The 27,914-nt window shown below is 39.3% G+C and overlaps 1 protein-coding gene across 1 annotated transcript in view; it reads left to right on the top strand.

Moving 5' to 3' along the window:
- Window positions 1-27,914, top strand: part of LOC128949966 (inositol polyphosphate 4-phosphatase type II-like) — a gene marked incomplete at its 5' end in the record, with an annotated part of 99,435 nt that overhangs the window by 56,700 nt on the left and 14,821 nt on the right. The window contains 7 exons of the mRNA XM_054294858.1: window positions 5,858-6,029; window positions 6,900-7,024; window positions 7,940-8,057; window positions 9,745-9,885; window positions 12,434-12,531; window positions 16,185-16,297; window positions 18,123-18,277. Of these exons, the coding sequence (XP_054150833.1) occupies window positions 5,858-6,029; window positions 6,900-7,024; window positions 7,940-8,057; window positions 9,745-9,885; window positions 12,434-12,531; window positions 16,185-16,297; window positions 18,123-18,277 (922 nt within the window). The remainder of the gene's footprint in view (window positions 1-5,857; window positions 6,030-6,899; window positions 7,025-7,939; window positions 8,058-9,744; window positions 9,886-12,433; window positions 12,532-16,184; window positions 16,298-18,122; window positions 18,278-27,914) is intronic.

Below are 27,914 nucleotides of genomic sequence, written 5' to 3'. Positions count from 1 at the left end.
ACACAGAGGTTGAGATTCCAAGTTTACAGTTACAAATTTGGCTTTAATTCTGCTTCATTTTAAACTTGAAGCCTGATTATGAGTTCACAGCATTTTCCTAGATACAAAATCACACTGTGTACGCCCATAGATACATTTCTAAAATAACAGACTTTTGCACTACTTAAAATTCACAAACGTGACATAAATGAAAAGCTTGCCACATCTTGCTTATATATTATACATAATTTGAGCATATTTGAGCATAATGTATTTCATTAATACTGCAAATATATGGCACAGGTTGATCTTTAAGTCTGAAACTGCTTTAGTTGATACTCAGAGAAATTGGGCTGCTTTTGTAAGAAAAAGAATGCAGAGTTTTGAACAAAATAATAACAAATAAGCCTTGAAGTATGAGATTAAATTTTTGCTTATTTAGTGAACCTGACTGGTTTTTTGTAGCATATAGCAATGAAAGACCTTTCAAAAAATGCACATCTGTTCATTTTAGATGATAGAAAATATTATGACAATATTTTGATGCAATAGCATTTTCATATTAATTTAGATATTGTTGTAACATATATTCAGAGTTTCCTAAAGTAGGTTGATATTTGCAGTCTCAGTGACTATGGCATTGTGTGATCTTACTCTCTTTTTTCAAACATGTTTATATTTGTTGTTTGGAATCTTTGTAATTGGAGATACTGGAGCACTTTTTTTTGCTGTACTCTGCCTTTCAATGTGAATTATACCTTCCTTAGCCTTAACTTTTCATGCAGTCTGACCTTTGAGTGTATTCTAAAGACTGAATTTGAGTTACAGTTACCAAGGTAACATGCTATGGTTTCATCAGTCGCAGGATTATGAATCCTCTGCAGGATAAATCAGGAAGAGTAGAAGGATTTTTAAGGAGAGGGCTTTTTTGTTGTTCTTCTGACTCTAGTCTGGTTTGCCTTGGAGAAATATGTGACAACATTAAATTCTTTTCACTTTTGCCTTTTCGTTTTCCGTGAGAGTTGTGATGTGAAAGCCTGTCCTGCAGCATTAGAGGTGCCAGTGGAACACAGCGTTGGCTCTGGTGCTGGCACAGCCCCGACAGATGTCTGTGCTTGGCTGCTGCATGTGGCTGCTGTTTCTGTCTGCTGCTCGTGCCTCCTGTCAGAGCTCCCACCCAGCCGTTCCCTCGCTGCCTCTGCGTGAGGACTCCCCCATTTGATACACACAGGATCCACCTAGCATCACAAACAATTTGAGTTGCCAGTGTGATTGCACCTGGATTTTGCCTTTAAGTGAATTATGGAATCATGAGCTCCGTGAACTGGCCCTTGATAACCTTCAGCATAGGTTTGCAAAGAGCACCTGGGGAACATTGCCACATTTCCTAGCTGGAATTACAGGAGACCTCTGTTCATACTCACATTGCTACAGACACATGTGGGTTTATTTTTCTTGTATTATCTCATACCTGTTGGGGACTATATAAGTTTAGATTCAAAATTTCGGACTTTCATTGCCCTGGGGATGGGGACTACATCTTTCGTTGCATCCCTTCCAATGCAGGCTGGTAGAAGTGGGAAATAAAGCTATGTTCTGTGGGAAATAAAGCCGTGCTCTAGTTTTATTGGAATCTTCAGAAAAGCTTTTATTATAAAATATTGTTTAGTCATGAAGATGAAAAATTTTTCTGTGGTCTGTGTCCTTGAGCAGCAGACATAATTTATTTAGAGCAGTCACATGTGAAAAGCTTTCTCTTTCCTTCCTCTTCCTCACATTTTTCCTTCCTTTTCTTTGAAGCTTGTATTTACAAAAGTTTTACTTATGCTTTTTTTTCCCCTTTTCCCCTCTCTTCTGTGTCATCCTTTTCTTTTTGATAGGATCCTTATCTGGGCTGAATGTAGCCCAGGAATACAAGACAATCCCCTTCAGCAGTACTTTCTCTAAGTACTTTGGCTAAAAACAGAAGCTGAAAAATATGTAAGGGAAAGACTGTTTAACTGAATCAACAAACTAAAACAAGATATAAGAATATTTAGTTGCACAGCATTCACAGAACCTTCCTATGCTTAAAGTGTATTAGATTTTCTTAGCTTTGTCTTTTATTACCTTTGTCCTCTCTTTCTGTTTTCACTCTGACTAAGCATGCTGAGATGCTCATGTAGGTATTATTGGATGGTTTTGGGTTTAGCTATTAATCCATGTGACAGTGGAGAAAATCTTGGATGGTTGCAGTGGAATAATAAATCCCAAGAATTCCAAATTTCTGGACACCCAAACTGTGCAAAGCAAACTGCTACCTTCAAGTGCAGGAACACCAGGAAATCTTATTCAGGTTTTTATTGTTCCTGCAAGAACTGCTGCAGCATTATGAGTACAAAGCCTCCTCCTTTTTCAAAGAGCTTAGCCCTCAGCTGCAGTTCAGCTGAGCTCCAAGAGCTGCGTGGCAAAATAAAGAAATAAGGCACTGACCTTTTTATGGTGCAAAGTTGAATATGTGCAATCTTCTGTCTTTTTAAACCTCCCTTTAAAAAAAAAAAAAACATTAATTCAAAGACTGTTCCTTTCCTAAGTCAGTAAAATCAAATTCTGGGTTAATTATTTCATGCTGATTTTAGGGATTTACTGCTGCTGTGTTGGTTGGTTGGTTTGATTTGCCTGCCTTTTTCATTAAAACAGAGTTTGTCTAATGATCACTTTGTGATATAAAGACAACTCATTTATGTTTTTTTACCTCTAATTATTTCAATTCTGTCATGGAATATTTTTATGATCAGGTAGCGAGTGATTAATTTAAGTGAAACGTTACCTCGTGGGTATCTGCTGTTACATTTATACGTCACATTTATATTTGTGTTTCTTACATTTGTGTGGCTGTAGTGCCCCCCTTTGCTTTAAGGGCACAACATTATGCATTCTTCTGCTTTTTCTTTAAGGTTTGGTTTTTTAACTTCATACCATTCAAGTTTTGAAGTGACTTAAAGCAATTTATGGATTTTAGGTGGCACAAATAGCAGTGACAAAATTGGCTTTTTTAATCTGTTGCTAGGGCTAAAGGAGATAGGAGTACTATGCTGAAGCATCCTTTTTGGTTACCAGCATATTTTAATGAGCATTTCAGTGGGCCTGACTTTGAAAAGACCAGAAGCTTGCTTTTCTGCCAAAGTTTATAAAATTTAACATGTGGTTTGACATATTGCAACTTGGATATGAGCACGCAGAACTGACTAGCTGGGTGCTAAGCAGGTCATTTGCCTGCACAGCCTGTTGATTACAGGAACATGGGGCTGAAGGGCGTTTTCCAGTAACCAAAGGGCAAATCCTGTCACAGACTGAGCTGCCATCACTCTCTTGGCAATGAACATGGAATATTTACTCAGTGCTTTGTGGAACATGCACTTTTGTTTTAATCTCATTCTAACTGCATAGCGGTGGTACTGTCCTTTTAGTTTCATCCTTTAATTTTTTAATTTAATATGTTTGGTTTTCATGCCTTGTTTTAGTTTCCCGTGGCTGACTAGCTCTATTTTTGTGCTGAGTTTCTTTGCTTTATCCGGAGACTCTGACAGTTCTTCTGGATGCTAAGTGTTCCAAACTGACAGGCTGCCCATGTCATTTTAGCAACCTGACAGTCATCCCGGAGTCTCCTTGTCGCTTCTGTTCTTGCTTCTAATCTCCTTTTTTTAGATGGTCACTCATTCAGTTAATTCTTCACCCCTTCTTCAAACAATTTTCCGCTGTGATTTTAATTTAAAAGAAAGTTGAGATCCGAAGGCTCAATGTGTGTGAGTCCATGAATGTGTTAAAAGCAATAATTTGTATTATTCCTTTCCTGAAGTGATTCTACAAAGGTATTCTGAAAAATATCTTATTCTAAAATGTATACAATATGATTTACTGAGTCACTCTAAGAGAACTCTTAGACTTTAGACTTTGAGCTTACTTTGCTGCTGATGCTTTTATTGGCATATGTATATTGCTTAAATTAATAAAGGATTGTAATTTGACTGAGACTTTAGATTGCCTGATCTGTCTACACTGGCTTCCAGTACATTACACTTTTTTGTCTACCTTATTTCTAAACTCGTCTGTGTTTTGCAGCAGCCTCTGGTTGTTCTTTTGCTTTTATTCCCTGGAATAAACACCACAGTTAGTTCTTGTTATTTTCTCCTCAGGAAGAGGGGAAATCAAGTTGCTGCTCAGTCTTTTTCATCAGCTTAAGGAGATTAAATCTTGGTAGCTCTGCGCTGCAAGCTCTCCATTTTTCCAGCAGCCTCTCTAAAACGTGTACACCAGCGTTTGGCACACAGCGTGTCATCACTCTGTTAGCCAATGACATGTATAAAATCACCTGGAGCTTGTGCCTGGGGGTGGCTCATGGTCTGTTTTGTCAGGATGACACTCGCTTCAGAACTGCTTTTTTCCAGGGAATGCTTCCTCAGTCTGTGTTACTCATGGTTAAATATGTATGACTGTGGTAAAACTCATGTTGTCTGACCACAAAGTTAACAAAGAGCTCATCCGATTCTCTGTGCATGCTCTGTCCTTGTTCCCCTTTCCTGCTCCTTGCTTTCTCTAATTTCTCCCAGCTTTCAAAGCTCTCTGCAGTCTTCTTGGCTGCAGTTTTATTAATTTGTGTGTTTTTCTGGAGCTCAGCCAAATTGACTGGCAACAGGCAGCTGTCTTCTGCCTCAAGAACTTCCTCAGTTCTAATGAGGTTTTACTGGCCTGACTCAGAATGTTACCTGAAACAACACGCTGCTGTCTTGCACCTAATTACAACAGATTTTAATTATCATTGATTCTTAATTACACTGACCTACAGAAAATATGAGCCAATTATAGACTGTTGCATTGTCAGTTGCATTCCCAACTTTTATATAGATTCTTCTAGAGTGTTGATTTCCCTCATTTCAAACTGTACAATCAAACTGAGATGTAGATTCTGAAGGAGGGGGATTTATTTATTTGTTTTTATTATTTGCTCAACTTAGGGGTAGGCAAAGCCATATGCAACTACCAGGCAGGTCTGATTTTATTAAATCATATAAAATTCAGGAGTAGCTGGGATTATTGGGCAAGTTTGTGTAAGGTGTTCCAATTCTCCTCCATTCCTAGTTATCACTGTTTCATTTGTAATGTATTAAGGAATCACATTTTTCAATCATTTCATGAGTGTTTTTTTTAATATGCCTAGCGTGTATTTTCATAGAGAAAAACATGTTTCAAAATACTCTGCATCTCTCTGATAGAAATAGCTAAAATGAGTTCAAAATGTCTAAATGTTTAAAGAGAACAACATAGAATCTAAAAAAAAAGGAATATGGTCTGAAGCTTTTTATATTTCCAGCCTGTAGATTAAGTAGGTGATACCCTTCCAGATACCTATTTGTTATTGTGTTTTACCCTCCAGCACCCACCTTTTCTTAAATATTTGGTTATTCTCTTTGGTTTTGCATTTTTGATGCTATTTCATTTCTTACATAGCCAGTTCTGAGTCCTGAAAGGAGACTCCATCGCCACTGTATTAATCTCTGTGTGCTAAATGAGGTTTTATGTGTTTCCCTGTGTACTCTGTTTGTGACACTTGAATACCAGTTTTACAGGGATGCTGGGACTGTTGGAAAAGGCCATTGTTTCAGAGTGCAGTTGGATTCAGGCCAGGGATTTAACCCCATTCCCAGTGGTAAGATGGAATCCTGCTTATAAGTATGTTCTCCAGTGGCATTTGTGGTCCCACAGTGGTCTGGGGAGAGCTGCAGGGGTTGTTTTAAAGGGAAGGGTGATGTGCACAGCTGCTCCTGCCATCCTTCCTAGTGAAGAAGGGTTTTTCACTGCGAGTTTTCCAGTCTGGAGCAGATGACCTGTCGTGTTGTAGGTGACTGGTACGAGCAGCTGTACCCGCTGGTGGTCACGCTGAAGGACTGCATGGCAGAGGTGGTGACCAGGGCCAAGCAGTCCATGGCCTTTGTCCTGCTCCAGGAACTTGCCTGTGGCTTGCCCCAGTGCCTGATGCTGACCCTGAGGAGAGACATCGTCTTCAGCCAAGCAGTAGGTTGTCTTGTGTCGCTCACTTCCTTCTCTTGCTCTAATTATAAGCATACTCTTCATGCCAGTGTTTGTGGGTTTCTTTCTCATTGGTTTTTTTTTTTTTCCCTTACAATTTGATACAGCTTTTTCATTTATTTTCCATTATATTCACCTAAATAATTTATAATGTGGTAAGAAATTAAATAGGAAGTAGAAATCCATGGTACTGGCTAGGCAGCATCCAAGCCAGGGAGATTTTTTTCTCCTGGTCACCTTGGAAATAGGGAGAAGACAATTTGTTTTCAGTTTGTGGCAGTGTTTTAAGTGTTTAAATACTATTAGCATGTCTTTCCTTAGAACTGTCTTTTCTTGGCAAATAACTGAAGCTCTTTATGTCTTCTCCTGTATATCATGTTTTTTTCAGATAGATTTTTTTCTAAACATTTCACTTAATTTCTCTCTTAAGTTGGCAGCTGCCTAGGAGATTCAGTTACATTAGATGTTGAACCACTTTCAAATCCATCAGAATTCACATGTTTAATTCACAGTCTTGCATGTTTGAAGCCTGACAAGTGAGGTTCTGGTCTTATTTATGTCAGTGTAAATAACACACAATGATACAAAACAAATTAAGCTTATCTAATATACCTTAACAGAATATTTCACTACTTTATACACCCCCAAAAAACCCATCAAAATACATTATTATGAAATCATGTACTTAGTCACTAAACAGAAATACCTATGCTGATTTCTCAAATATGTAGGTGCTACCTCTGTTGTGTATAATGATGGCAAGCCTCATTTTAACTGTTTGTCTTGTAACAGTTGAAATGTCTTGTATCTGTTTGTCTTGTAACACTCTTGCACATGTTTTAATTATCTTTACAACTCGCTGGATTGGTCTGTGGTTTTGCAATCAAATTGCACACAGGTTTACATGATCAAGGATTTTTACAACAGCTTCACACTGTTGGATTGCTGGTGCAGTATGAAGGACTCCTTAGCACATACAGTAAGTATTGCTCTTGGACAAAGTTCCTTATGTTCCCTGCCCAGAAGTTACCCAGGAAGTTCTTATTTTAACCTCAGCAAGCCTCTTATTTGGCTTGCTGAATCAAATCTTGTCCTTACAAGACAGTAGACTTGCACATAATAGCACAGCTGAAGTCATTGACACTGTGTTGTTAATTCTGCAGCAAAAGTTATTAATCTGTTTCATTCTGAGTTCCTCAGAGAACACGGCCTGCTTATTGTTCCATGCAGACCTGACCCAAAATAGCAGGTTTATAAAACTAATGCAAACGGAAGATTTAAACACTTACTGCTTTTATCAGCCTCGGCCCTGATCCCCAGTGCTGATAATGTGAAGATAGCCTGAAAACAGTTTCATAGTTTGTTACACATGCCATTATTTGATATGTATTAAAAAGGAAATTTGGAGGGAGAAATTGCCTTATCTTTCAAACTTTGAACTAGATCTATTGGAATCATTCCCTGAATCAGAGATTTTGACTAAAGTAGAGGAATTTAGCATTTGTGCAGCTTTATTATGCAGTTGCTCATTTGGAGATAGCTGTCTTCTTCATTTTACATGATGCTTGTTTTTATTCTCAAAACCTTTGTCCTCCATCAGCAGGAAAGCCTTTTGAAAACTTTCAGAATAGACAAAAATGGCTTTTCTGAGGTTATTTTATGTCTATATAGAGCAGGCTGATTTTCAGAATTGCTTAATACTCATGGTTACCATTTAGGGCACAGAATTGTCAGCAGTTCAAGAAATGAGTCTGGTTTTATGTAGGTTACTGTAATGTGGATTTAGAACTGTGATTTTTAGATGCACAGACTGGAAAATATATTGCTTTGCCCTGACCTATACAGTGACTGATCTGCCAACTCTGTTAATAGTCTCTTTAATCTTTTCATGTAGGTGAAGAAGCAGGGATGCTCGAAGACATGGCTGTGGGCATTTCAGATTTGCAGAAAGTAATGTTTAGAGTAATTGAAGCCAAGTCAGAAGATTTTTTGCCTATTATAAGTGGAAGGCGGTAAGAACTTTGTTTCTTGGAGCCCAGGAAACTGAGCTGCAGTTTTAATCTGTAGCCCATGAAACCCGTCTAATGGTTTTCTTGTTGCTGAGTTCTGTTTTATTGAAAGTGCATTGTTTTACTTTTTAGAAGGTGAGTTAGTAGGGATTCTAAAAGCCAGTAGGCTCTGGGTTACTCTCCTGATAAAAAGCTGAAGTTCCAGTTACTAATACAGATTAATCTGAGCAGCGTCTGTGTTGTGCAGAGCTGCTGGTGCATTATTCACACATGGATACTGAACCCTGGACAAGTGACAAGGCCATTGTTTACAAATGTGGTCTCTAACTGAGAAACTTTGCTTTTGAATGTCCTGAATTTGTATTTCAGCATGAGAAATGAAACTGCAGTTCCAAGAGTTAGGCCTTGATTGTTTTTAAGATGGAAACCAAAAAACTCCGATGCCACTTAGTATTAAAAACTTAGTAGTCACTTTTAAAAATGGAAGCCTTTTTTAGCTGCTGAAAATCACACAGGACATAGGCAGTCTCAGAAATCCTTGCACAAAATCACTTATCCTTTATGAATCTCACGTGAGTACTGCTGAATGTCAGGACATATACTGCAATACTCCGTTTATTTTGGCTATTTGAGGGTTAACAAGATTGGAATGGATTTTTCATCTTTATTATTATTCTAGTCTGAAGCTCCAAATAGTTTTATTTTGCAAAAATCACTTCCTTAATAGTATCATTGCTCTTAAGATGACTGTAAATTAAATTCAGCTAAAAGCAGGAACTTTTAGAAAATATATGTTTCCTCTGAAGGGGGCTTTCACCACTGATTTACTTAATTAATCTGGATGATTCACTCTCATCATATGGGCTTTCTGAGAAGGGATTGAATAAATAACAGGAAGGCTGGAATATGATAGGCAATACAATGGGAATAATTAAAATTAAAAAAATTTTAAAAATAAAATCTACAAGGTTTATGTGGAGGAGTGCCATTCCTCTTAGAGCTGTGATAAGACTGCTCCTATCAAACAGCATTGGAAGTGAACCGTAAAAAGAAAAGATGAAAAGGTGAAAATCTAGTTATTTTCTAATAATTTTTTTAGAAACCCTCCATTTTTATTTTGGTTGTTATATGGTATGGCTCAATAAATGAGAGTGAAAGACTGTAGAAATGCAAGACAGAAAAATCAAACTACAAATTCTTATCTTGAAGAGTCAGCATATTTACTTGTAATTGTTTTTTCTAGGAAAGTGCTTAAACCTGACATTCTGTGTGCACAAACAAATCAATCCAAAGTGTGTGGCACTGTCTAGCAGTGCACTGATCATCTGGTGTGGGTGGTAGACACCAGCCACCCAGGGGAGGTGAAATTCTGTTCAGGAGCTCACATGCTTTTATTAGAGGCCATTCTTTTATTAGAGGCGCTTTTGGAACATTCTTTACAGAATCACAGAATATTTTGAGTTAGAAGGGACCCATATGCATCATCAAGTGCAACTCCTGGCCTTGCACAGGGCTTCCCAAGAATCACACCCCGTGCCTGAGAGTTCAGATGCTTCTTGAACTCTGTGAGGCTTGGTGCTGTGACACTTCCCAGGGGAGCCAGTTCAACCTGCTCAACCATTCTCTGGCTGAAGAAACTTTTCCTGACATTCAAGAACCCCATCCTCACTCTTGTTTTCATTGTTGCTAGTGAACATTACATTATAGAGGTCCAGCTCCCAGCAAAGATGTTTCAGCTGCTGCCACAAGAGATTAAAGAGGGAAAGCTGCTTCGCATGTATCCAGTGCTCTTTAATGTTGGAATCAATGAGCAGCAAACACTGGCAGAGAGGTAAGGAAAAGTCACGTTGCATTTTCTGTCCAAGTACTCCATGCTGGTACAGGCTATCTCTCAGGATTAGAAACAAATCTTCTTTGTTATTTGCTCTTAGACAATCTCACATTGACTCAGTGTGTATTTTCAAAGGTATTAAAGGAAATAAACACAAGCTATGAAGCAATGTAGAACAGTGAAAAAGTCCAGATGAAGATAAGATCATAAGCAGGGCTCCGTTTCACAGAGTTGGTGCCATGTTTCTCTTGGATACAGGTGCAAAATGGATTTCTATTTCAGATGCAGAATTTTGGTTGTATGCAGTACTCTGAAATTCTCACACAAGTTTGAAAATTCAAAATTCTTACATCTTGAAGATGGGTTTGAAGAGACCAAACAAGTGATAAGCTAGAGAAATTAGTACTCCTCTGCAACAGATTGCTGGAAACTAATTAATTAGTATAAAAATAGTCATGGATTCACCAACGTATTAATTTTCTCTTCCAAGAGAAGGGTATCTGTCAGTCATGTTAAATTACCACATTTGTGCAGGGCTAAAACTGCAAAGTAGAAGTCAAGATGTCAATACAGACAGCTACTTTGTTAAAACTTCTTTTCTTTTAGCTGCTTTTATTAACAGAGCGTCCAAAATACCTAATGCTTATCTTGAGGTTGCATTTGCTCTAAGCCAAAAGCTTATAGCAAAGCTGTAGCTGGAGTAATGGAGGGATACAGTGAAAATCCTTAACCTGGGTAATAGGCAAGAAGTTAAACACCACAGGATTTTATCTCCTGTTCACTGTAGACAGCCAAGTAAACCCAGTCTTTTAAAGAAGTCTACTAAAGAATGTCATTAGGTAGCTTTGTGAATGTTTATGGGACACTTCTCCAAGTTGAGTGGTGGTATGTGAGAAAATTTAGGCAGAAAGTTGAAATGGGAGACATAGACTGAATCTAAAGACAGTAAAATCTGGCATTTTACTGTGAAAGAGCTGGATAGCTGGTTAGAGAACTTGGAAACTTCTTGAAAATGAAAATAGGTTATTCTGATGACATAAAGAGAAAAGTGCTGAGAGGAGTGACGTGGCCAAACTCATAATGTGCAAAACCAACAAAATCAGTCATGACAGTTCTGAGTGGGACACTCAAAAAATAAGAGGTAAGACATGATGTGGTAAGCAAGAAGCAGGCTGGTGGGAGCTTACACGAGTGAGATAGGCAGGAAGGACTGAGTTATGAATAGTCTGAGGAAAAATTTGACAACATTTAGAAATAGCCTGATTACCTGGGGGCTTGTAGAGGAGTTGGTATGAAAAGATGCCTGGCTTGCAAGTGAAGTGGCAGGAAGTGTTGTTCCCAGTGGTCATTTTACATTGTGTGCAAAGAAAGCCATAGGAGAAAACAAAATAACTGCATATTTATAAATATGGATATGTACTAATATCTGCCAAGAAAATAAGTTCAATGCAGAAGCAGCTTTAATGCATGCAGTTACAGTCTGCTTTTGTCTTAATTCAAAATGCTGCTTAACTCCTAAAGTTGTACATTTGTTTTTGAGACTGAAAACACCACACACGATTTATGGCTAAAAACATGGAGGGGTTTGTGGGATAAAGAACCTGAGAATATAAAAACACTTTCGTGGCAAATTTCTAGGAAATGTTACTGTATTAGAAAAAAAATCTTTTAATTTGTTTTTTGATAGAATACACTTGAGAATGTTTCCGATTTAAAAGAAATGTTCTCATGTGACAGTGCAGCAATGGCTACTAAGGAAGTAGTTACATCTTCTCCCTGTGGCCTGTTGAAATATTTGCTTCCCTTGTTCCCAATTTAGCAGCATATTTGGTATCTTCTGATCTGTGTCCCCTTCTCTCTGAGTTTCTCACTTATCTGCCCATGCCTCTCTTCCTGTACTCCTCCATTCCCGTTTCAAATCTATTCTGAAGATGAATTTCAAAACTTTGGCCCTAATTGTCATGGGGACATTCGTGTCTTTACAATCATATCTCTTGTAGTACCGTGAGATTTAGTTTCTTGGCATGTGAAATGTGGCTGTTGTAGAAATCTTGGTCTCAGAGAGAAAGATATTTGTTTTTATAGCTACAGTTATTTTGTAGATAAGCTTCTCTTCCATCTTGTGTCACTTCCATATTATCCAGCTCTTACAGAAATTGGTATGCTTAAGCAGTAGCAGCACTAAGAGATGGAGAGTTGGTGTTCTCTGCCTGTGGTACCCAATTTTTGGAATTGGAATTCCCCCAAAGTGCCTTTCCATTTATTCACGATTTGTGAGGGGAAAAGAATAAGTGCCTTATTGCATGTTTGTAAATAGATTGCTTTGTTAATAAACTTTTGGAAGAAGTATGCATCAGCGATGATCTCGTTTCCAAAAATTAATTCCAAAGCATACAAGAACTTAACTACTGCATGTTTGACAAAATCTAATGCATTTAGCACCAAAGTTATTTCTTTATGCAAAGAAATAACTATGAAGGATAATTTATCTTTTGTTGTTGTTTGTGGGTTTTGGGTTTTTTTCATAATTTATTGTGTATTTTCATAGGTTTGGAGATACCACTTTGCAGGAAAACATTAACCAGGAAAACTTAGAGCTTCTCAAAGAATATTACAAGTTATTTACAGAAAAAATGCCTCCTGATTGTGAGTACAAAATAATGCAATGTCCAAATCGGTTTGAAAAGCTTTGAGTAGGTAGAAGGTTATAAGACAGTAATATTAGCAGAATCCCATAACTTGTTCCATAAATTTAAACATTTTGTACCTGTACATGACCCTGCTGGTCTCAGGAGTGATTTCAGGCCTTGTGCCACAGCAGAAACTACAGAGAAAATGAAACAGAGGAATGATGAACTGAACAGCTATTTTAAGTTATTAAAATAATAAGTTTGTTAATATTTCATGTAGAGGACAGTCTGTACCTACTGTATTTTTACATAAATACTTGGTGGGCAATTTCATCAGCTTCAGTCATACCCTCTGTTCTTATTCTGAAAATATGTTGAGGTTTGGTGAACCATGGAGAAATCTGCAGATCAAATACAAGCAATGAGCCACATCATCATTATATGAACGACAAGGTTTCATTGGAATAGGCCCTGTATTCCACTTCTGTAGAACTTCTGTATTATAAACATAAGCATTACTATGCTGTTACTCTGATTGCCAGAAGCAAGGACTGAAGAAAACATCTGCATCAATCGAATCCTGTTAGTTTTAATGCCCAAACTATAGTCCCAAATGTGGGAGATTTAACTGCCTGATGTTTAAATGCTATGTAAAACTTTAATACATCACATGCGTATGTATACATGTTTATCTCTTATATCAGGATGATTTTAATTTGTTAATCATTTTGACAGAAACAAAAGCCCTTCCTAAATGATGGGCAGGATGCCCATCCATCCCCCCACAGACCTAGTATTTATTTCCAGGATGTCTACAGAGAAACTCATACAATAAGTTGGGTGATTAATTGAGGGGAATCTTGCTAAGAAAACATCCTCGAAAAACTAACCTCATGCAGGTTAGGACTAAGGTAGATCTGCTACCTCATAAATGGATTTTATTTTATAAAATACTGCATGCAGACAGTATTGGCTACTTTTCATTAACACAATTTAAACTTGTACTGCCTTCCTGAAGGATTATTAGTGAGCCACACAGTTCCTGGACTTCTTTCAGACTGTGAAGGCTTTTGAGAACTAATTGTGTCTAGTTCATCGTGTATTTTCTGGTTATTATAACTTTCTTGCTTTTTTTCTTTACCTTTAAGAACTCAGTCTCTTCTTTATACAATTTTTTGTGGAACATAAAGCATCTTTTGGTTCCACTGCCCTTCCCAGTAGCTCCCTGCCAGTATACAGAGTCAGTCTTTTGCCTTGGAGAAATGTGCCTTTTAAACCAGTCCCCTGGGAAAAAAGGGAAGCTCTCAAACTTGTTCATTTGTGGCAGGACTTAATCCCACTCCTGTTCCCCCTCGTCTGGAAGACAAACCTCCATACAAGGCTGGCAGCAACCCTGGTGCTGGGGCCACGTGAGAGGCATTCAATATTGATGGCTTTTTGATGGTTTTGTCCCACCTATCCAGATAATTTCCTATAATGCCAAATCTGTGCTACAAAATCAATGCAGGACTGTGTTCCCAAAGCTGTCAGTTCCAAACAGTGCTCAAAAAGCCCAACAGAATTTGAGCATTTGCAGCCCTATTTGCCAGGCTGTTGGATCCACCCTTGGTAGCCTCCCTGGCCTGCTGCCTCATTCATATATTCCCTTTCAAAGAATTCAATTTCCCACTCCCTGGAAGGTATTGCCACCTTCGCTGTTAGTTTTCCTCTTGTGTCTGTATTTCTCCTTGGCAATAATAGTCTTGCTTGTAACTAAGCATCCACTGACTTTCTGTCTTTAGGATGAACATACACTTCGTCATTTACCCATTTGTTAACTTCTTAAATTCTTTTAGCAGAAACTGAAAATAAGAGCATGTTTCCAGCAAGGTTCCTACCAAAAATGCTGACCAAATATAGCTCAAAATGGTACTGCTTTTATAGAAATACTAAGACAGTAAGGGTCCAAAAACGTAAGATAGTTGTTTAGTAGTACGTAAGTACCTGAAAACAAAAAGGCTGTTTGGTATTTCCAGGCTTCTCCCCCTTATCAGCCTGATTTGGTGGTTTGGTACTGTGGGGGACCCAAGGAGTTTAGGCCATTGATCATTTCCAGTCAAGGTGCAACCCCTTTGGCAGTACTGTGAATTAGGAGACTCTTGCTGTACCTGTGCTGAAGTCATCCCTCTGAGATGTCACGTTTTCTGCTGTGACCCAAAGGAAAGCTACTGGGAGCAATAGAATGTTTAGTGATACATTTGCATCATCTCAAAGCATCTTTGCCATTTTGTGCTGTCTGTTTTAAAGAAACAGATGCACCCATAAGTGTAATAGTCTAGCAGAGTGTGATGTGGTTTTATGTGCTCTACATTATCTAATGTACAATCAGAGCTTGTGATACAGAGGTAAAACAATCCACATTAAAATTATTGCAAAACAGATTCTGGATGTACGTTTTCCTCCCTTTTTCTTTTTTTCTTGTTTGTGAGTTTTTTTAGACAGCACAGTATGACTGGAGCAACTTAGTTCTTTTTGAATAGATTTAAAGTACTTCTTCCTATGAATCATGGATAAGGGAAACTACAGAATTTATTAGATGTAAAAGGTAAAAGCCTGTTGATGAGAGGGATCATTCCAACTTGGATCACGTTAGGAGAATGGATATTGACCTTCATTAATACTTCCCTCATTTTTTTTCTTCCAATTGAGTATAAGTTTTTGGGCTTGGGTTTGGGGCTTGGGTTGTGGGGTTTTTTCCCCTCACTGGATGGATAATTTACTTTCTCTGCTTGAAGAAATCCATTGATCAATTTAGTTTCACTTTGTTCCACTTGATTCTGGCCCCTTTATTTGGTGATAACTATGATTTAAATTCTTTTTACTTTGCCACCATGAGAAGAAATAATTTCAAAAAACAGATTCTGCATGTTTTTATTGATTTTCAGAACTAGCAAGGATAAATGCAACATTAGAAAAATCCCTCCTCTATATACATATGAAACAGAGGGGGAAATTAAATTGCCTACTCTTGAATTTTTGCTGGAGATGTAGGATAAATTAAACTTCAACTTAAATTCCATACCCAGAACAAGCAGGTAAATTTTTGGATTTTAAGCAAACTTGAAATTATTTTCTACTTCAAAATAAAGCCCCACTTAATTTCAGGAGAAAGATACTTTGTTACTTTTTAGAGGGGATACTAAGTGCTGTTTAACCCTTATCTTACATTATAGAAAAATCTAAGGCATATTTTAAAACAAAAACTAGATGTTTCAATTTGAAAACAAAACCCTAATTTTTTACTTTAATTTTAAAAAATAATCATCCCATCAAAGCAGGTTGTAATACACTCAGTTTTTTTTTTATTTTTCTGATTTCTTTTGAATGTCTGTAATAGCTGATGAACAGAACTACAGCAGAGATTTGGTTTTGTTTTTCACCATCCATTTATAAGATAAAGGTTGAAGATACTTCAAATTTCCACGTGAAGATCTTAGGGAGGACAAGGCAATACTCAAAAGACATAAGGTTTGCTTATTCCTTAAATATTTAGCTGGTAATTTCTATCCTGTGTTCCAAAACAAGGCTGTAAATAATAGACCTGTTCTTTACCATGAGCATTCTTTAGTCGGGACAATCATATCACCAACCTTATCAAAATGAGCAACTTTTTTCGTCCTTTTTTCCCAGGTTTACCACATTTTCAAGAACAAAATGATTTAAAGGGATTGCTAGAAAGTCTTCATCAAAATATCCAGGCCAAAAAGAGAAAGAATGTAGAAATCATGTGGCTGGCTGCAACGGTGAGCTCTCTTGTTTCAAAGAAATTGATGAACTAACCATAAACTCATTTTCATAAGCTTGCTGACTTTGTAACTGCAATGGATTTTAAGGAAATGACTGGAAAACTCACTGGTTAAAGGAGGCAGATGTGCTGTAATAGTTTTTTGCAGACAATTTCTTTTTCTCACTTTTTAAACTGGTAGAACCTGCTAGAATTTGAGTGATTTGTTTGATATCCATTCTTTGATAATATAAAATTACTCAAAATAATTTTTTAGTGTCCTTGAGGTATGATGTGGGACACGATTGCTTGGTTCCCTTACTTTAACTTTCTGAAATGTGTATTTCTGGTCCTAGTGATCTACACACTGTTATTCTATATTCCATTTATTTATTGAAAAAGATGTAAGAAGAAAACTTTGTCAGTGCAGTAGCTGTGCAATATCACTTTTTTATTGCAGTGGAAGTACAAGATTCCACATATGAGCCCATCACTCATCCAGAATAATTACCTGGGATTTTTTTACTTTATTTTATAAATGATTTTTTAATATTTTAAAATTTTTTTAGGACTCATTCACATCGAATAGCCCCAATGAATCGGGGGCTTCCAAAGATACTAGTGCAAAGAGAATTAATCTCTTCAATGAAACAGTTCTTTCACATAATTATTTAAGCAGATTATCATATAGTACTTGTTTTAAATCCCAGTGCAACTGTTCAAATTTTTAAACAGATTTAACTTTTAAAATTTTCAATTATATGATGGAAGAAACACTCATAGGTTCTCCTTCACTATCCTGTACCTCTTTGGATTCTAAGTAAGATTCCCTTAATTGGTTCCCTAAATTAAACTTTTGAGATTGTCCTCACCATGGTATCACAAAGAACTTAAAGGCTCTAAGTATTTTCTGATTTTTATAGAATTTAATAGTATTTATTGTTTAATAGAATTTCTAAGAATGCAATTAGCATTAGATGAAGAAACACTTATTTGCTGGACTGACACTGGTCATGTTTCAGTTCATGTTCCAGTTCATCCTGCGAGCTCTCCCATGATAGCCAATGCGGGAAGTTTCTTTTTGTGATTCCTGCTGTAGTTTATTGCCTTGCTGCATTCTCACAAACATTTTGAGGTTTTGTACCATTACAGCTGTGATTCCCCAGGGATAGGTGTAAGCAAAGTATTACCTTTTCTCAGGACAGGTTATATCTGGGAAATGGTAGATTTGGGCACAGAAGCTCTCCTTCAATTTTTCTTTTTCTAGTAAAATATCATTTGAAACAATAGTATAAACTAATGGAATGATACAACCACAGATTGATTCCTAAGAGGAGGAATCATCCTCCAAAATGTCATGTTTCCTTTATGTGTTATAACTTTTTCAAAGTATAAGTGAAAGTAGACAATCCATGGCAGCAATTTGTTAAACTTTATTAATTGTGAGCCATACATTGAACAGTTCACCTGTTGAAAATAAAAACTATGTAAGTTAGATGTGTCTGACTCCATACCTTCACAAGAAGTTAGTCTGCTACATTCATGTTTGTGAGTTAAGACTCACCATATCTTCATTCATCAGATATTCAGACAATTTAGCTTTCATTGAACAGGGCAGCTGCTGCATTCAGTGAGGAAACGGTGAAGGAACTGTTTCTTTTATAGTTATGAAAGTCCCATGTCAAATTCAGGAATTCAGTGTACTGGTACTAACTTCCAGAAGATGTTTTCTTCTTGAGAAGTGCTGTAGCTGTCTGGAAGCCCTCGCTGGGCTTGCAGAGCTGTAGGGCTGCGCAGCCTGGTAGGAAGGAAGGGCTGACCTGTGGGGCCTGCCCGTGTTTCAGATTTGCCGCAAGCTGAACGGAGTGCGCTTCACCTGCTGCAAGAGTGCCAAAGACAGGACATCCATGTCAGTGACGCTGGAGCAGTGCTCCATCCTGAGGGACGAGCACCAGCTGCACAAAGACTTCTTCATCCGGGCGCTGGATTGCATGAGGAGGTACGTGGTGCTCCATGGAACTCTGAGCCAGGCCAGGGCTGCCAGCGAACAGGGCCTGAGGGTGGTTCTGAGGGCCCAGCAGAGCCTGAGGCAGGTTCTGAGTGCCCAGCAGAGCCCAGGGCCACGGGCACACAGGGTCTGAGGGTGGTTCTGAGTGCCCAGCAGAGCCTGAGGCTGGTTCTGAGTGCCCAGCAGAGCCCAGGGCCACGGGCACACAGGGTCTGAGGCTGGTTCTGAGTGCCCAGCAGAGCCCAGGCTGGTGCTGAGTGCCCAGCAGAGCCCAGGGCCACGGGCACACAGGGTCTGAGGCTGGTTCTGAGGGCCCCGCAGAGCCCAGGCCTGCCTGCACAGGGTCTGAGGCTGGTTCTGAGTGCCTAGCAGAGCCCAGGCTGGTGCTGAGTGCCCAGCAGAGCCCAGGGCCACGGGCACACAGGGTCTGAGGCTGGTTCTGAGTGCCCAGCAGAGCCCAGGCTGGTGCTGAGTGCCCAGCAGAGCCCAGGCTGGTTCTGAGTGCCCAGGGCCATGGGCACACAGGGTCTGAGGCTGGTTCTGAGTGCCCAGCAGAGCCCAGACTGGTGCTGAGTGCCCAGCAGAGCCCAGGGCCACGGGCACACAGGGTCTGAGGCTGGTTCTGAGTGCCCAGCAGAGCCCAGGCTGGTGCTGAGTGCCCAGCAGAGCCCAGGCTGGTTCTGAGTGCCCAGGGCCACGGGCACACAGGGTCTGAGGCTGGTTCTGAGTGCCCAGCAGAGCCCAGGCTGGTGCTGAGTGCCCAGCAGAGCCCAGGGCCACGGGCACACAGGGTCTGAGGCTGGTTCTGAGGGCCCAGCAGAGCCCAGGCTGGTGCTGAGTGCCCAGCAGAGCCCAGGCTGGTTCTGAGTGCCCAGGGCCACGGGCACACAGGGTCTGAGGCTGGTTCTGAGTGCCCAGCAGAGCCCAGACTGGTGCTGAGTGCCCAGCAGAGCCCAGGGCCACGGGCACACAGGGTCTGAGGCTGGTTCTGAGGGCCCAGCAGAGCCCAGGCTGGTGCTGAGTGCCCAGCAGAGCCCAGGCTGGTTCTGAGTGCCCAGGGCCACGGGCACACAGGGTCTGAGGCTGGTTCTGAGTGCCCAGCAGAGCCCAGACTGGTGCTGAGTGCCCAGCAGAGCCCAGGGCCACGGGCACACAGGGTCTGAGGCTGGTTCTGAGGGCCCAGCAGAGCCCAGGCCTGCCTGCACAGGGTCTGAGGCTGGTTCTGAGTGCCCAGCAGAGCCCAGGCTGGTTCTGAGTGCCCAGCAGAGCCCAGGCCTGCCTGCACAGGGTCTGAGGCTGGTTCTGAGTGCCCAGCAGAGCCCAGGCCTGCCTGCACAGGGTCTGAGGCTGGTTCTGAGTGCCCAGCAGAGCCCAGGCCTGCCTGCACAGGGTCTGAGGCTGGTTCTGAGTGCCCAGCAGAGCCCAGGCCTGCCTGAGCAGCAGCCTGACTGCTGCTGGGTCACCTCAGGGCAGGCTCTTTGCAGCGGTGTGTTTTATCTGTCATTAACAGTTTGTGAGACAGATATGTGAAATCTTGCAAGGGTCAGCTCACCGAGTGTAGAATATGAGCAGTAGTCTGAGCAGCAGTTGCTTTTAAAAAAAGTTATCTTTCAATTTTGAGGGTATTTTAAAAACCATTTGCGCAGTCATTAAATTTTTTGTTCGACATCTACACAAACACTGAGAAAGCAAAAGAAAAATTTGTTACGCATGGCAATTCTTACTAGTCATGTTATTGAAAAGAAACATCCAAGTAGGTTTGGACTGGTGGTGTTTGCCACTAATACCTGATGAAATCTTTACTGCGCTTTAGAAGAAGTGAATTAAAACATGTTTTATTCTAAATTGCAACTATGCAGAAATTGAGGCTGATATTATCAGGAATGTGTAATTAAAAGATGTAAAGATTTTTCATTACCTGAGTCTTTGATGAATAAAAAAACCTTCTTGAGCAAACAAATGTCAATCATAAAATTAATCCACATGCTAGATTATCTAAAGAAACTTTCATCATTGGTTTTAATGAGCTTAATCATATAGTTTTAATCATATAGTTACAGTTCTAATCACATTGTCAAGAGGAGTTTTAAAATGTGTATCCCCGACACTAGAATAACATATAACAAAGGTCACTGCAAAACTAATAGAAAATATTTTGGTCAGCCTGCAAAGAAGTAACTGAATCATATCTTGGACTTTTCTTAAACACAAATTGTTTGTATAGTGGCTTTATAAAGATCCTAATAAGTAAACAAGCATGTTTACGGTCTGTAATGGGTAATTCTGGACCTTCATATTTATTATTGCCAGAATAGGTGCTTAATGTGTAGACTAATACTGTAGGTTTGCCCACATAAACCCTTTGTCCTTTGGCAAAGATAGCTGCTCTGAAGAGAAAAGGTAATTTTATAAAGAGTAAATGAGCTGAGATGGCTTAGCTGTAGGTTTAGTTGACAAGTGCTACTAATGCAGTGAGATGTGGTGTGTTGAACTGAGCTGTATTGTTTTGGATGTATTGCACCTTGCATAAATCCCTCAGTCTCTGTAGTGATTCAGTGAGTGAATGAGTTTTGTGCAGTCTTTCATAACTACATATTTTATCATTAATGAATTCTGAGTTTTCTGTGTTAAATGTTGTTTTTTGGCATTTCAAATGCTTTTTTTTTTTTTTTCTGGTATGTCTCCAATAAATACAAAAGTATGTAAACTACAGTAAGTTACCAGACAGGAAAATAATTTAATTACATAAAATCGCCATAATGTTAGAATAGCTTTGAGTAGAGTAGGAGATTGGAAAATTTTCACAGACATAAATATAATTTTAAAAAACCTGAACTTGTTAGTAAAAAAATGTAGTAGGTTTTTGTAGATCAAAATATAAATGGTTTTGAGTGGGTTTATGTCATGTGAGTGATTTGAAAGTTGAGAAGATTAACACATTAGTTTATATTTGCAGGCAACAGTAATTTGAAGTCACAGAAGAATGTTGTAAAGGCAAAAAAATCAGAATAATACTTAAAAATTAAACAAGCAAATGGGTATATGAGGTTGAAGCACCATTACAAAAATGTAAAATCTATCAGTTATGCTGTACTTTCAAACAGACAAAAGCTTTATCCTGCTCTTGCCCTGTATATGAATTTCAGAACTGAATTAAAGTAGGTGAAAAATGAGTTACTTTGACTTGGGTAATAGGATTGTCTGAGGACTAAAGCAAAGGCTTTGCAGTAGTGGCAGTAGCATACAAAATAATTTGCACCATCAGGATAGTAAAGAAATAAATCTTCTAACTATGCTGGTTGCTATCAGTCTAACACAATACTAGAGGTTTAAAAATAAAATACAAAAAAAACCCAGCCAAATTCCTCTTTTTCCCTCCCGAATTCAAAATTTTCACGTCTAAGAAGAGAACCTATTTTCCTTCAAGGGCAGACAGAGAAAAACTATTTGCCATTTAATTTGCAATTTTAGCAGTTTTTTTCCCAATGAATCTTCTCTAGATCACTTTGTTAAAGTTTGTCAATCAAATCCCTTTGTGCTGATTGCCACAAATTGCTTTTAAGCCTTTCAGAAGAACAAGTAGACATGAAAAATTCAGTTTTACCATCTAGAATCCTAACAGTTTGGGTTGACCTTTGAAAGGCTTCTTTTAAGAGTTAACAGTGGGAGGTAGAGACTGCTGTGAAACTAAGTGAACTGTAGAAGTAAATGGTGATTCAAAAGCAGACTTTATTGGAAATGCCATAATTTTGAGATATGAAAATTATAAAGGTGCCTGTGTAGCCATTAGACTTTTTCTTTGTCTGCCAGTGGTGACAGAGCTTTTGCAGTGGAAAAAGGAAGCATGCGTTTACAGGTTCATGCTTCCTTGCCACCAGCAGCTTGGAGATGCTGCCCTCCTGTGTGCTGCTGCTTTTCAGCTTCTTCAGGGTGCCCAGAATTTTGAGCAATCCAGAAGTGATTCCCAAAGTTTCAGCGTATTTGCCTTGGTGTACATTGCATAACTCTGTTTTGGAAAATACTGCCTGTAGCTGTTCTTTTAATGACTTAGTTTGTAAGTGGAATTGTTGTCGTTTAGTGATAAACTCTACAATGTTTGTTGCTTCTTTATAAAAAAAGGCTGTACAAGAATGCTTCTATTAGTTCTTCCTTTCACTTATGAAAAATGTGGAAAATGAAGCAATGATGGCAATGCACACTTTCTCATTTACAATATGTAATAGATGGCTTTGTCCTCAGTCATAAGTCGGGCCATTATGATGCTGCAATTGATGTGTACCTGGAGCAGCCATTCTATAAATAATTCCACATATTATAATTTCCTTGATATAGGTTTGTGACTTCCATTGATCTTAGTGACAGGCATAGTTCAGAATGAGGAAAATCAATATATCATCCCCTCTGTATCAAGTGCTTGTAATTCACATCGTATTAAAACCCTGTTTATAATGTCTCTGCCACTTCCAAGTCTCTTTTTGCAGGCATCAATATTCTTATTTTTCCCTTCACCCATACCTGAATGTTTCCTATCATTCAGTGTTAAGTCTATTCCAAGAGACAGAGAGGCACAAAACTGGTTTACCTGAGTTCATTGCAGTATCTGTCACATGGTTCTATTTTTTTGGTCTTTAGAGCTGACTGCTGTTAAGGGAGGATGGACTGGTGGGCAATGCATAATGAAGTAGCTCTGTAAAAAAAAATAGATTTTTTTCCCTTTTTAAAATTTATTTCTTTTCTGACTCTATTTAGCTTTATTGTTTCAGTGACAGGATCCCTTTTGGAGGCTGTGGGTCATGAATAACCTCAGGATCTCCTGTCATTGGGCATGTTTCCAATAAAGCCTCAAAGCAGTAACAAAGGCCATGACAAATCCACTGTCTATGGTGAATCCTCCATGCTGTCAGCCTTATCATCGTTCTGAGCTGGGCACAACACCTGTCACGTGTTTCTGACATTGAATACAAAATTTGACTCAGTGTGGCACACACTGTTTCCACTTGAAACGGTTAAGGATATTTCAGGGTGTCTTAGATAAAGTGCCTATCAAAAATATCCCTGAAGCACGAGTTCAAAGAATGAATGATCTGGACAACAAGTATTGGGCTTTTGATGAGCCAATTATAAAGAAAATATCTCCTTTTTTAAAGAGCTGTTTGAGGACATTAAAAATGAGTGAGTTGAGGAGGAGGAATATCTGACCTCCACCACCTTTTCTTTTTTCTTTTAAAAGTATAAGCACAGTGCAAACAAAACTTTCGAAAGGCAAGCCTGACTTCCAGTATAGATTTTTACATCATTCTATGGCTCTTTAGAAACTTAACATCTCTATTTGGAGGTGGAAGCTGTAGATGATTTGCATCACCTGATGTGCTGATAGGAGCCCGGGCATTAAGTAACGGTAAGGTCCAGTTTTGGTGCTTTGAACTGCCATCCATCTTGTTTTCTAAAAGTTAATTCACCTGTTGTGATTAGACAAAGCTAGCATGCAAGTAGTTAGATTATTGTAAAATATTGTTTGGTGTTCACTTTTGAGGTTTTTCTAGTTGCTTATGGAAAACTTCATTAATTTTCTCATTCATCTAGTGCTTTATTGCTTATTAAGAGCTTCCATGAAAAACTCGGTCTTAGCAGAAATCAACAACCAGATGTTTATAATCACCAGACTGAGTAATACCAGGTTTCTTCCTGTTATATTTCACTTTGATTAAGATTTCCTGGAAGAGTGTGTGGGAAAAGTCCTGTATGCATGTTCATTATCTATTGAAAATCCAGTTCCTACAGCTGAATTACCATGGCTTTGGCCATGTTCAGCTAAATCTCAGGAAGAACAACACTGCCAAGTCTAAAATGTAGATAAGAAAGAAGCAGGAAATGAGAGTAAGAGGGCAGTAGTAGCATACAACAGCGAGTTAAAGCTATCAAACATGAAATTTCTTCTAGAAGTTACTGGCCTCTAAACCAGTGTTCTTCTCAGAGTGATATAACTTGGACAGGGAGGGCTCATAACTTCCTGTCTGCAGTCCCAGCAACCTACAGACTGTCCAAAGGTGGGAGGGGGCACACAAGGATGAAGCAACCAGCTGCTCTTCCAGACAAGGTGGTTTTGTGATAGCAGATCCTGCATTCCTTCAGGAGAAAGGTGACGGAGTGTCAGGCTATAGCTCTGGCTGCCTTGTAAAGGAAGCAGCTAAATACATTTCTAGGTTTATCTTTCCTCTCATTTTAGACTCCCTTGATCCCTTCATAAACTTAGTTTCCTATTGTAGGAATGCTCTCTGGCTCAGATAATCATCTTTTCTTGTCCAGCAGCCTGGTTTCAGGTTTTTTTTCCCTGAGTCCCATCCTTTGGGATGGAACACTGGCTCAGGGCCAGCCACCATCTCTGGGGGCTAGCCTAGTGCTTAAGATGTACATGACATGAGAGAATTCAGCATTCAATCTCCACATTATCTTTTTCCATTTTTTATTATGATGCATTCATAAGGTGACCAGGCACATTCTGTTATACAATTGTGCTTTCAAATAATTAGGGTCCTATTCAGCTTCAGACACTGGATCTGAATTTTTCTATCTCAGGTTCTTTAGGGAAGGAATCTAAAATCATATTGGATACCAAAATAAAAGGAGAGATGTAATTGTGTGTCATCATCAGCCCCCGTATTTTATAACCATAATTTGAGGAACTGTCTTTGATGTATGGGGGTTTTCTCCCTTCAGCCTGCTGCTTTTTCTTTTTCCAATGAGCATTTCCCTGTTTCTTACTCTCTTGCAGTAACATCTTAGTGTGTGGTATTTTTATAGAAACTCTTCTGACAGTGGCTTTTCTCAGCTTAGTTTTAGCAGTAGTTTCTACTTGTTGCTTTCTGTGGCAGCTCTGGTTTGGTGAGTGACATTTTGTAAGCGTGTCCTTACCATTACAGCAGCCACTGGTGACCTTTCACTGGAATCCCTGGCAGCAACAAGTTGTTTCTCAGTATTAACCTGCAATACAAGTCCTGGTAGCTGTTTGCAGGGCAGTGACCAGAGGAGTTTCCATTTGGATCATTATGTACCTATTATGTATTTCCTACTTTCATGATGTTGTCTGCAGTCAGCTGGAACTAAACCCAGGAATGGAGACAGCAGTATTATATTGCTATCCTATTCTCTAGATCATCCAGAGATAAAGCTGGGAGATAGTTTGGGGAATTTGCATTCTTAGTAGTGGAGGTCTCTGCTATAATTTGTATGAATAGAAAGCACATGTTTGTAAGGAAGTTAATGCAAAGGAAATGTTGGAGTCCTGCCAAAGTGCACAGCCCGCTCCACAGCTGACTCCTAATGATAGAACAGTTAAAGTAGTTTCTGCAGCCCTGGGACTTAGTGGTGCTGCAGTTGTCCTGTGGGTCTAACCAAACCCCTAATGCCACAATCCCTGGGCACTGGTTTGGCTGTGCATCTGCAGTGCTGTTCCCGTGCCCTGGTCTGGGTTTACTTCCCTGCCAGCCTGTCTCCTCTCCCCAGCCTGCAAGTTGCCATGTGTGTGTTGTCTTCCAGCAGTGGGAAAAGCCCTTGGCTTTTCTGCTCTGTTGGAGATGCTCCTAATGCCCCAGGAAGGTGCCAGAGCGCGTTTCTGCCTCTGCAGAGTCTTGTGATTCCAGACAAGGCTTAGCCAAGATCTACAGTCCCTTAGACCACGGAGATCAGCGCGTGGGAAGGGAATCACTGCTCCCTCTCTCTTCTGTTAAGGGATGACATCCTTTGGTATGTGAACCAGCCTCTTTTGTTAGGTTGCCTCTTGCTGAGGGAGACAATGCCTCTGTGTGTGCTGCTCAGGAACTTCACTTACTGCTCCGTGAAATTGTTGTGTAGTACATAGATAAGAAACCTTCCTTTCTGTCCCTCTCATTCATCCTATGGGTTTTCTGATGTATCATCAGCTTTAATTTCATGCTACAGCCTCCCCTTGGCTGCACGTCTCCTTACCCTTGTGGGAACACTGTAATGTGTGAGCCTTCTTATCCCACATTTCAGTTTAGCTGAACTCAGTCCTTGTGCCCAAAGAGGATATGTACACATTGCTGTTCCTTCCCCTCACACCGAGAGCTAGCATGTGCCCTTTGCTTTCTAGAGAAAGACAGGCTAAAAAGGCATCATATTATCTGCAATAGATCACTGAGATACACCTGACTTTAAAAAATATATATATTTACTCTTCAGCCCCTCTCCACTCAGCATTTTTCAGATTTGAGGAACTTGTTTAGATTACTGAAACATTGAAAAGACTGAGGTGCAATCTGATCACACAGTCATGTATTTTATAAAACCCCGTTGTAGGATCATCTGGTTAATAGTTTGTGTCCTGGGTGAACTGAAAATCTGATGAAAATACATAATTCCTGTCAAAATAGTGTTGGCTTTTATATTTGATTTGCAACCATCGTTCCAAAGTTGGTGGTTTTTTAATTTAAATTCCTTTATAATTCTTTCATAACTTGATAGCAGAGCATCTACAGAATACAAAGTAATCAGCTCAGAAAGGTTTGCAGCTTCCAACAAACTGCCTTGTGGTGTGTAGTAAGTAAAATATGTGAGGGTCCAGAGTAGTTTGTTGTGGAGTGTTTTTCACATGGTTTTGGTTTGGTTTCTTTAGGGTTTTAGCTCATGGTGTTTAACCAAGACTGGCATGGTCTCTGTTCTAAGTTTATTTCTCCTAAATGGTTGTTACATTGAAAGCCTCAGGAAAGCAAATGAAAATGGGTAAACTGGCACTGTGGCAGAGGCATTATTGGCTGGTTTTGAAGTGATCAAAGTAGCATCAGGCAGAGGCAAGCAGCTACAACAATATCTCATTCTCAAAGATCCATTAAATTATTCTTAAAATCCACAAGAGACTGCTTTGATAATATTGGCTATAACTGGTTTGAGTATTTATTCCACTTGCACTTTTTAAAGTCAAATGTTTTTTGATTTAAAAAGCTTATAATTGACAACCAAAGGGCAAGAGAAAGAAATGCTCTTGGATCTCTTTCAATTTTAAAGTGGGAGAAAACTAGTACAGAGGTGCCAAGTCCTTTATGACATCATAGTCCTTCCTTTGTTTGAAATTTCATTTGAATCTACTTTTTCTTTAAAAGGGCCTCTTCTCATAGACTGTTTTGCTTTAAATAAGAGTCCTGTTGCTGTACTTGAGTGTGCAATAGCAAAGCTTGTAAATAATGTTCATTACCTTACTGACATTCACTTTTCTGCATAGTACTAATTCTGTTTTCACACTCCTTCTTGCTACTTGGGTTCATGCTGACATAGCAAATGCAGCAATGCTGGCTGCACAATTCAAGGCTCTCTGCCTTCTGGACACTGCTGAACTGGTGTTTAAGCTTTTGAGTGCTGATGGATAATCTTCCCTCAACATCATCCTGAATAAAATCCTCTCTGGCTTTCCTGCTGTGTGGTAGCCTCAGGGAGAAGGCTGCTCCCTATGTCACCTTTCTCTGTAAAAATTTGCTATCACAGTGATATTATCAGCAAATTTGTAGATAACCACATTAAAGTTAGTTTGACGTTCATTTGCCGTGTGAAGACGCTTTTTGAATTTATTTTTCAAGTAATTTGGCACATATCAGACGACTATGATGCTGTTTATTTT

The sequence above is a fragment of the Melozone crissalis genome, unplaced genomic scaffold, assembly GCF_028551555.1.
Source record: "Melozone crissalis strain CALT ecotype California unplaced genomic scaffold, PUWL_Pcris_2 ptg000357l_1, whole genome shotgun sequence".
NCBI classification, from domain to species: domain Eukaryota; kingdom Metazoa; phylum Chordata; class Aves; order Passeriformes; family Passerellidae; genus Melozone; species Melozone crissalis.
This window is presented reverse-complemented; position numbering and strand designations above follow the sequence as displayed.